Below are 10,687 nucleotides of genomic sequence, written 5' to 3'. Positions count from 1 at the left end.
TCTACCAGAGAGCTCGACAGAACAGTTGAAAAGCTATTTTGTTTTTTGTTTTTTAAGAACAGGGAGCTAAAACAACCAGGTAAGACCTAATTGTGGCAAAATTGTGAGTTTGGAGATTCTACCCCACCCGTTGTGTCATTTGACTTGTCTGCATGTAGTTTAATAGGCAAAAAGAGACATTTGATAGGCAAAGAACTAAAATGATTTAATCGTCTCTGCTCAGATCGTACAAATGCAAAACTATATAAATACCAGTGAGCAGCGGGGGGATGGTTAGAGGGATAAAAACGGGGGGTTGTACCCACAAACACACACACGTACACACGTGCAAAATCTATGGGGACCTGTATTCACCATCTAAGCAAAACCTGGGGGGGGGGGGTGTTCGTCTTGAGATACGGCCGTCGAGCTGGGATTTGAATCGACATGTATGGTCACGCAGGAGGCAGCCGGTTCAAACAAACACGCCGCGTTGTTTACTTGGCAGGACTTGTGTTCACAACACCTGCTGTTGATCCTCCGGCTTTTTCCTGCAAGGGGGAGGGAGGAGGGCAGGTTGGCCCTTTTTTTTCACTCTCGCGTGTAAATCCTCGTGCACACAACGTCGTCGGCACCGAAGGTCTGCAGAAGGGGGGAGAAAAAGGAGAGAACCTGAAACCAGGAGGAAGTCTTTCTGTGAAGTCTTTAGTAGAGAATTCATTTTAATTTAATTTACAGGCTGCCCAACTCTTTCCAGATTCTGGGTGGCGAGGACCGCGGTGGTTGGGGGGGGGGGTAAGGAGCGCTTTGCTGGTTTGAGACCAGGAAACCAACATCTGCAGAAGGCACCAGCTTGGGGAGGACTTGTTGAAGCCTCCGTCCTACTTGGAGACCTTCTATGTTGTTTCTTCACAAGGTCCAAAAAAACTCTGCAGAAATGCCTAGTCTGGTCTCCTCGTTTTTCGGGAAGTCCTTGCGTTGCTGGGATGTACCTAAAATTTGGGAGACCTCCAAATTGCTGGGATGAACCTTGTCACTGTTGTCCCCAAGGTTGAATAGAACAGAACTATGAAAAGGCCAAGCCACAGCTGGGCTCAACCCAGTTTAAACTCGGGAGTGGTGGCTGCAAGCTCAAAACTCTTACCAAAATCAGCTCCTCTCCGGCCAGTTCTCTTGTCCAGTACGTTTTGGGACCTTGGCCGTCCACTAGTGTTTGCTTGCAATGCAGCTTGTTTTCGTTCTCCCAAATGGCTAAGCTCTGCAAAAGAAAAGATTTGCCCCTCGCGGTGGATGGGAGGGGAGGTCAGATGTTAGCAACATACAGTGGAACCTCTACTTGTGAACTTCATTCGTTCCACGACCAGGTACTTAAGTAGAAAGGTTTGTAAGAAGAAGCAATTTTTCCCATAGGAATCAATTCAAAAGCCATGTGTGCGATTGGGGAAAACACAGGGAGGGTGGAGGCCCTGTTTCCTCTCGGGAGATTCCAAGAGAGGCCCCACGGAGGCTTCTCCCTGCCTTTTCCGTCCTGTTTCCTCCCAGGAGATTCCTAGAGAGGCCCCACGGAGGCTTCTCCCTGCCTTTTCTGCCCTGTTTCCTCCCAGGAGATTCCTAGAGAGGCCCCATGGAGGCTTCTCCCTGCCTTTTTTGGCCCTGTTTCCTCCCAGGAGATTCCAACAGAGGTCCCACAGAGGCTTCTCCCTGGCTTTTCTGGTTTCAGTTTCGGAGGGTCGGGTTCCTAAGTGGAAAATGGTTCCTGAGAAGAGGCAGAAAAATCTTGAACACCCGGTTCTTATCTAGAAAAGTTCATAAGTAGAGGCATTGGTAGGTAGAGGTTCCATTGTATCTGACGGCAACCAAGGCAGAGCAAAGCACCTTCTACAATTTCGTAGGCGGCTCAGAATGGCCCAGATTCCAGTTAAGACTGGAGGGGGGGGGGACTTAAGGCTCAAACTTTATAGAGAATCATGGGGGGGAAAACATCTGTTGGTCAGATCTTCATGCCTGGGCAGATGTTTCCCCGTCTGAAGTCCCAGACCTCCCAGGATTGAGGCTTATATTTCCCTCCTGGAAACATCCCAGACAGACTTTTATCATTAAATTGGAAAAAAGAAAATTTAATTTCATCAGACCAGATTCAGTAAACAAGCCCAGCCAGAAAGAATAGTTTGCCCTGTTGGATTCCTTCAGCCAAAGATTTGGCTGGTGGTTCCAATTTTGAGTTTGGGGAAATTGCTGCTCCGGGCGTCTTAAGACAATTAAAGTTTTTTTTAAAAAAAATTGATTTGACATCGGATCAAGCCGCAACCCACATGAAATTGGGGTATAATTCTTCTGATCGTTTCCAGGAACATGACTTGTTCCTCTTGTGGGTTTTTGTGCACGCCACACCTTGTTTAACTCTTTTGTAATGCTGTTTGTGGCTTTCCCCATTCTCCGTCCTCACAGGACCGCCAATAATTCCATTTAATCATGATGGTACTCTCTAAGCTGTGATACCCCAGTCTCAGTCTTATTCCTGCCCCTTTACTCAGTGGTGAAATCCATTTTTTTTACTACTGGTTCTGTGCGTGTAGCTTGGTGGGTGTGGCAGGGAGGATACTGCAAAAGCTCGATTCCTTCCCCTCTCCTGGGGAAAGGATACTGCAAAAGCTCTATTCCCACTCTACTCCTGGGGGAAGGATACTGCAAAATCTTTATTCCCACTCCAGGGGAAGGATACTGCAAAATCTCTATTCCCACTCCACTCCTGGGGGAAGGATACTGCAAAATCTTTATTCCCACTCCAGGGGAAGGATACTGCAAAATCTCTATTCCCTCTCCACTCCAGGGGAAGGATACTGCAAAATCTCTATTCCCACTCCACTCCAGGGGAAGGATACTGCAAAATCTCTATTCCCACTCCACTCCAGGGGAAGGATACTGCAAAATCTTTATTCCCACTCCACTCCAGGGGAAGGATACTGCAAAATCTCTATTCCCACTCCTGGGGAAGGATACTGCAAAATCTATCCCCACTCCACTCCTGGGGGAAGGATATTGCAAAATCTCTATTCCCACTCCACTCCTGGGGGAAGGATGCTGCAAAAGCTCAATTCCCACTCCACTATTCAAATATCTAATACAGTGGTAGGCAAAGTGGGCTCTTCTATGACATGTGGACTTCAACTCCCAGAATTCCAGAGCTAGCATGATTGGCTCAGCAACTCTGGGAGTTGAAGTCCACAAGTCATAGAAGAGCCAACTTTGCCTATCCCGCCTCCCCTCCAATCTAATAAGAGATTGACGAAATAAATAAAGAAAATAAACTTCTCTCTAGCAGAGTGGGTGCTAACGCAGGGATCTCCAACTTTGGCAACTTTAAGACTTGTGGACTTCAACTCCCAGAATTCTGGAAGTTGAAGTAGACAACTCTTAAAGTTGGTAAGGTTGGAGGAGACCCCTGTAAGCTTCCACATACAAACATAGAAACATAGAAGACTGACGGCAGAAAAAGACCTCATGGTCCATCTAGTCTGCCCTTATACTATTTCCTGTATTTTATCTTACAATGGATCTATGTTTATCCCAGGCATGGAAGTTTGTTCCAAGCATCTACTACTCTTTCAGTGAAATATTTTCTCATGTTAGAAACATAGAAGATGGACGGCAGAAAAAGACCTCATGGTCCATCTAGTCTGCCCTTATACTATTTCCTGTATTTTATCTTAGGATGGATATATGTTTATCCCAGGCATGTTTAAGTCCAGTTACTGTGGATTTATCTACCACGTCTGCTGGAAGTTTGTTCCAAGGATCTACTACTCTTTCAGTAAAATAATATTTTCTCATGTTGCTTTTGATCTTTCCCCCAACTAACCTCAGATTGTGTCCCCTTGTTCTTGCGTTCACTTTCCTATTAAACCTTATTTAACCCTTTAGTATATTTAAATGTTTCAATCATGTCCCCCCTTTTCCTTCTGTCCTCCAGACTATACAGATGGAGTCCATGAAGTCTTTCCTGATACCTTTTATGCTTAAGACCTTCCACCATTCTTGTAGCCCGTCTTTGGACCCGTTCAATTTTGTCCATATCTTTTTGTAGGTGAGGTCTCCAGAACTGAACACAGTATTATTCCAAATGGGGTCTCACCAGCGCTCTATATAGCGGGATCACAATCTCCCTCTTCCTGCTTGTTATACCTCTAGCTATGCAGCCAAGCATCCTACTTGCTTTTCCTACTGCCCGACCACACTGCTCACCCATTTTGAGACTGTCAGAAATCACGACCCCTAAATCCTTCTCTTCTGAAGTTTTTGCTAACACAGAACTAACACACACTACTAGGAGAACGTCAGAAGACAAAACCTCTGGTCCCATAATAGTATCCTTGGGCACGTATATCCCCTTTCATTCCTGAGCTGTTTGCCAGCCACCAAGAATCAGCTGTGGAGGTTCCCCTGCATATCTTTTTTCCCGACAAACAAGAATTGGACGTCCCTAAACATCTCCCCCAAAGCCAAATCAAACTTGCACACTTAAGAAAAAAAAGTACAGTGTTCCCTCGATTTCCGCGGGGGATGCGTTCCGAGACCGCCCGCGAAAGTCGAATTTCCGCGAAGTAGAGATGCGGAAGTAAATACAGCATTTTTGGCTATGGACAGTATCACAAGCCTTCCCTTAACACTTTAAACCCCTAAATTACCATTTCCCATTCCCTTAACAACCATTTACTCACCATTATTACTGGTACTCACCATTGAATAAAACACTTAGTGATCCTGATATTTATAAACATAATTATTTATTAACAAGAATTATTTTTTTTGTTATTTACTTGCAAAAATTATTAGTTTGGCAATGACATATGACGTCATTGGGTGGGAAAAACCGTGGTATAGGGGGGGAAACCGCGAAGTATTTTTTAATTAATATTTTTTGAAAAACCGTGGTACAGGCTATTCGCGAAAATCGAGGGAACACTGTAGTCAGAAAACTGCCAAAGCTAAAAAGTGCAAACATGATACCAGGAGGAGGTTGGATGAGTCTGGAGGGGAAATCCCGAAGCCAGGCCATTGGACACGGGGATGTCCAGCCAGCCCTCCAAATTCCCAGGAGGCTTGATGACAAAGCCACGGCAAAAACCTTCCGGCCCAAACCTTCCCGTGGAATCCCTGTGCGACTCAGGGAGAGCAAGTGGGCTGTTGTGGTTGTGTGGTTTTTTTTACAAGATCCTCAAAGGAGGAAGCGAGAAAGGTTCAGGCTCTAGTTTACCCACAACAAATCGCAAACTTTTGCTTTTTTTAAAAAAAAAAAAGAAATTAATTCCCTGGTCTGTGGCTTGCGGAGAGAGCAAATTTCACCTCGACTTCCCTATTTGAGGTGTGTGTGTTACGCCTGCACCGGTGTTGCAAAGTTGCACGGGGAAAAAAGACCAAGAAAACACTTCTCAGCCCCTTGGGAAACACGGCTCTATTTCAGTGTTTCCCAACCTTGGCAACTTGAAGATACAGTGATTCCTTGTCTTACAAACTTAATTGGTTCCGGAATGAGGTTCTTAAGGTGAAAAGTTTGTAAGATGAAACAATGTTTCCCATAGGAATCAATGGGTGCAAGCCCAAAATTCACGCCTTTTGCCAGCCGAAGCGCCCGTTTTTGCGCTGCTGGGATTCCCCTGAGGCTCCCCTCCATGGGAAACCCCACCTCTGGACCTCTGTGTTTTTGCGATGCTGCAGGGGAATCCCAGCAGTGGAAAGACGAACGAAGGAAAGAGGGAAGGAAGGAAGGAGAAAGAAAGAAGGAAAGGAAGGAAGACGCCCCCCACCCTCCCTAGAAGGCTCACCCGGCACTTCCTCCCGTCGACCGTCTCCTCGTCGAAACTCTCCCCGACGGTGAAGCGGATCTCGGTGGTGCGGACGGTGGTCGAGGTCTTGATGTAGAACTGGTCCCCATCCTGCCGGATCTCCACGTGGGGCTTGGAGGCGGCTGCCACGGCCACTTTCCGCAGCATGGCGTTCACTCCTGGGGAGACACGGGGCCGGGTGGGCGGGGGTTCCACGGGACAGGGAGCCCCCTGGGGCGCCTGGAGGGGTTTGGCCTTATACACCAAAGGGTCCCGTTGTGCCAAGCAGCTTTGTCCCCCGCCCGGCTCTGCTCTCGGCTGGGCAGGGGGACCTGCTGGGACCTCAAGAGACGCCCCAATGGCATTTAGCAATAGCCTTTAGACTTATCTACCGCTTCCCGGTGCTTTTCCAGCCCTGTCCAAGCGGTTTACAGACTCAGCCTCTTGTCCCCAACAATCGGGGTCTTCAATTGACCACCTGGGAAGGACGGAAGGCTGAGTCGATGGCAAGGGGGGTATAAGCGGGTTGAGTCAAGCTGCTCTCAAGGGCCCCTTCCCTTGGCCTAGAGGAACCTGGGTTCCCTTCCCCTTCATGTTGAAAAGCGCCCCCAACCACCCTCGGTCCGAGCCCGCCTCCAGCTGAGAGGATGCCGCTGCGCCCCTCCAGAAAGTCCTCTGGCTCCGCTCCCACGCGCCTGGGACCCATTTCCCCCTCCTCTTTCTCTTCCTCCTCCTCTTTTCCTCCTCCTCCTCTTTTTCTTCCCCTTCTCCTCTTCTTCCTCCTCCTCTTCCCCTACTTCATTTCCCCTTTATTCTTTCTCCTCCTCCTCTTCCTCTTCCTTCTCCTCTTCTTCTCCTTTTCCTGTTCCTCTTCCTCCTCTACTTCTTCCTCTTCTTCCTCCTCCTCCTCCGCCCTTACCAGCGCCAAGTGCGCTTTCCGCCCAAGAACCGGGCGGCTTCCTCCGTCCTTCTTTCCCTTCCCTCCCTTCCTCCCCGCTGACTCGCGAGTGAACCAACGCGGCTTGCCGCTGATGTGCGTGTGTATGTGCGTGGGTGCCCGGGGTTCCTTCCAGCCGCCGCCTCGATGATGCCTAGCGCCTTGGGGAGTAAGCCTTGGAAAACCCCAGCTTTCCTCGCCGCCGCGCGCCCTTACCCAGCACTTTGAGGAGCTCGTCGAAATTCTCGCTGCTTTTCATCTTCCAGGTCCCGGCGAAGTTGGGCATGGCTGGCCGAGGCGAGGCAGGACCGGAGCGGACTGGGGACGGAGCGGGACGAGGCGGCCGAGCGAAAGCAGCGCGCGAGGCGAAGCGCCGGAGCTCTGCCTCCTTCTGTCCCGCGCGGCGAACTGGCCAAGGGAGTCCTTGACCCCTCCCTCCCTCCTTCCTCCTCCTCCTTCTCTCCATCCATCCATCTGCCTCTTTTCTATCTCTCTCCCACCCACCCCCCTCGCTCGGGGCACACAAGCGACGCCCCCCCCATCCATCCATCACCCACCCACGCGCCCTCCTCCTTCTTCTTCCTCCCCTTGCCCATCCATCATCCTCATCATCATCCCCATCCTCCTGCCAGACCAGCCTGGGTCCTCCCTCCCCAAAGGAGGTCCCCCCCCTTCTTTCCAGCGCCCCCACCCCAAAATTGTACCTCGCTTTGCAGCTGGGAGGCAGCGGGAAGATTCATGGACCGATGACACCGGGAGGGGAGAGAAGCCCCCACTACCACGCTCCTTCAGCCTGGTGGGTGGGTGGATAGATAGACAGAAGATGGATGGATGGATGGATGGATAGATTTATTTATTTATTAGATTTGTATGCAGCCCCTCTCCGGAGACTCAGATGATAGATAGATAGATAGATAGATAGATAGATAGATAGATAGATAGATAGGTAGGTAGGTAGGTAGGTAGGTAGGTAGGTAGGTAGTATAGCTGGATGGATGGAGGGAGGGAGAGAGAGAGATAGGTAGGTAGGTAGGTAGGTAGGTAGGTAGAAAGATAGACAGATAGACAGACAGACAGACAGACAGACAGACAGACAGATAGATAGATAGATAGGTAGTATAGCTGGATGGATGGAGGGAGGGAGAGAGAGATAGGTAGGTAGGTAGGTAGGTAGAAAGATAGACAGATAGACAGATAGACAGATAGACAGACAGACAGACAGATAGACAGACAGATAGATAGATAGATAGATAGATAGATAGATAGATAGATAGATAGATAGATAGATAGTATAGCTGGATGGATGGAGGGAGGGAGGGAGAGAGAGAGATAGGTAGGTAGGTAGGTAGAAAGATAGATAGATAGATAGATAGACAGACAGACAGACAGACAGACAGACAGACAGATAGATGATTGAGAGAGAAAGAGATGGATGGATAGATAAAAAAATAGAATGATAGATAGATAAATCAGAGGTCCTTGGTGCTCTCTGAATTTGGTTGTTTTCTTGTAGATGTTTCATGATTGAACTAGGGAACATCATCAATGCTAGTAGGGAGAAGGGTTTGGGGCAGGAGGGGGGGAGGGGGAGGAGAATGATGACTGTGGGGGTCTTTGGTGCTTTCTGAGCTGGGTTGTTTTCTTGCAGAAGTTTCATGACCCAACTAGGGGACACCATCAACTGCTCATAAGTTCCGTTTGACATCAGAATTATATTCTGGTGTCCAACAGAGATGGAAGGAACTTTGGAGGTTCTCTGGTCCCAACCCCTTCTCAACCAGAACACCTATACTGTACTGTATATCATTTCAGGCAAATGGTACGAGTTTCCAGTCTCTTCTTAAAAACTTCCAGTGTTGGAGCATTCACAACTTCTGGAGGCAAGTTGTTCCACTGATTGTTCTCACTGTCAGTAAGTTTCTCCTTAGTTCTAAGTTGCTTCTCTCCTTGTTTAGTTTCCACCCATTGCTTCTTGTTCTACCCTCAGGTGCTTTGGAGAATAGGTTGACTCCCTCTTCTTTGTGGCAACCCCTGAGATACTGGAAGACTGCTATCATGTCTCCCCTGGTCCTTCTTTTCCTTAGACACCCCCAATTCCTGCAACTGTTCTTCAGCACTCCAACAGACACCCTCCTGGATTCCGTCTTTGCCTGTCCTTCCTTGCTTTGATGGCCAGGCCATTTTTCCATCCAAGAGAGCCAGAACTGCATTTGGAATCCAGCCGCAGAAGGCCTGGAGGTTTCAAAGAAAACAGAGAAGGCTGAATGGAGAAGGGAAATGGTTTCTGTCTTCTGGGGATGTTCCCGTTCCTGATACAGGAGGAGCCTGGTTTGAGCTGGTCCTGGTGCAGAGAACACAATCGACATCCTGCCTCAAACTACAGGTATTTGAAGGAGAGGAAAGGAAAAGATAGGAAGAAAGGAAAGAAGGAAGGAAGGGAGGAATGGTAGGGAAATGAAATAAAAAAGAGAGAAGGAAAGATAAAAAGGAAAGAAGGAAAGAGAGAAGGGAAAGATAGAAGGAAAGGAGAGGGAAAGGGGAAAGGAGGAAAGATAGAAGGAAAGGAGAGGAAAAAGGAAAGATAGAAGGAAAGGAAAGGAAAGGAAAGGAGAAAAGGAAAGGAGAGGAAAGGAAAGATAGAAGGAAAGGAAAGGAAAGGAGAAAAGGAAAGGAAAGGAAAGGAGAAAAGGAAAGGAGAGGAAAGGAAAGATAGAAGGAAAGGAGAGGAAAGGAGAGGAAAGGAAAGGAAAGATAGAAGGAAAGGAAAGGAAAAAGGAAAGGAGAGGAAAGGAAAGGAGAAAAGGAAAGGAGAGGAAAGGAAAGATAGAAGGAAAGGAGAGGAAAGGAAAGGAAAGATAGAAGGAAAGGAAAGGAAAGGAAAAAGGAAAGGAGAGGAAAGGAAAGATAGAAGGAAAGGAGAGGAAAGGAAAGGAAAGATAGAAGGAAAGGAAAGGAAAGGAAAAAGGAAAGGAGAAAAGATAGAAGAAAAGGAGAGGAAAGGAAAGGAGAGGAAAGGAAAGGAAAGATAGAAGGAAAGGAGGAAAGATAGAAGGAAAGGAGAGGAAAGGAAAGATAGAAGAAAAGGAGAGGAAAGGAAAGATAGAAGGAAAGGAGAGGAAAGGAGAGGAAAAAGGAAAGGAGGAAAGATGGAAGGAAAGGAAAGATAGAAGGAAAGGAAAGGAAAATCATGCCAAGGTTTCCAGGTGCCCTCGCAACCCCCCAACCACCTGTTTCCTTGGAGGGGGTGGGGGTGGGTCATTTTCAAGAAAATCAAATTCACTTCCACAGCCTCCGAATCAGACTCTGCTTTTTATTCATTCCATTTATTAAACGCATCTATATCGCCACCCAACTCATGCATGGGGACATAACCATACACCGGAGGGCTTACAAAATTTAAGATCCAGAATCCTCTCTCTCTCTCTCTGTTTCTCCATCCTTTCTTTTATTTCACCTGAAACCCTCCTGTTCCCTGCCCCATCCCACCCCACCCCACCCCACCCCTCCCGCTGGCCCTCCTTGTTCTCCCCCTACAGATGGATCCCATCCATCTCTCTCTTTTTTGGCAAACTCTGGCCAGACAAAAGAGCCATGGGGGGAGCCTACAGCTGGAGCCAGAGGGGGGGGTGTCACTCAATCATCCCTCCCTAATGGCTCTCCGAACGTTTATTGACCGGGTGATGGTGGAGCTGGGAAGGACCAGCCGGGAGGGGGGGGGGAGGAATTAGGAAGGTGCCAGGCGAAGGGCCAGAGATGGCAGGAATAAATCCAAAATTGGAGCAGGAGGAGAAAGGTGATGGATGGCCCGAGACACAGATAAACTGCCCATCTGGAAGGCAGGAAAGAGGTCGTCCATCTCAGGCTGACAGATGAAATGGACGGAGAGGGCTCCCCACGAGGTGACAAGCGGGGAAATTTAATCTGACGGATGCAACCGAATGGGCACTTC

At 48.3% G+C, this 10,687-nt stretch overlaps 1 protein-coding gene across 1 annotated transcript; it reads right to left on the bottom strand.

Moving 5' to 3' along the window:
• Nucleotides 1–233: 233 nt before the first annotated feature.
• On the bottom strand, nt 234–7,122 carry CRABP1 (cellular retinoic acid binding protein 1). Its single transcript, XM_070761983.1, has 4 exons — nt 6,955–7,122; nt 5,802–5,980; nt 1,124–1,237; nt 234–621 (listed from the first exon to the last, which is right to left on the bottom strand). Exons 1-4 carry the CDS (start codon nt 7,022–7,024, stop codon nt 571–573), a joined length of 414 nt encoding a protein of 137 aa, XP_070618084.1. The 5' UTR covers nt 7,025–7,122; the 3' UTR covers nt 234–570.
• Nucleotides 7,123–10,687: the final 3,565 nt, after the last annotated feature.

This window comes from Erythrolamprus reginae, chromosome 10 (genome assembly GCF_031021105.1).
Source record: "Erythrolamprus reginae isolate rEryReg1 chromosome 10, rEryReg1.hap1, whole genome shotgun sequence".
NCBI lineage: Eukaryota > Metazoa > Chordata > Lepidosauria > Squamata > Dipsadidae > Erythrolamprus > Erythrolamprus reginae.
The sequence above is the reverse complement of the archived record's forward strand: the minus strand, read 5'-3'. Positions and strand labels throughout refer to the sequence as shown.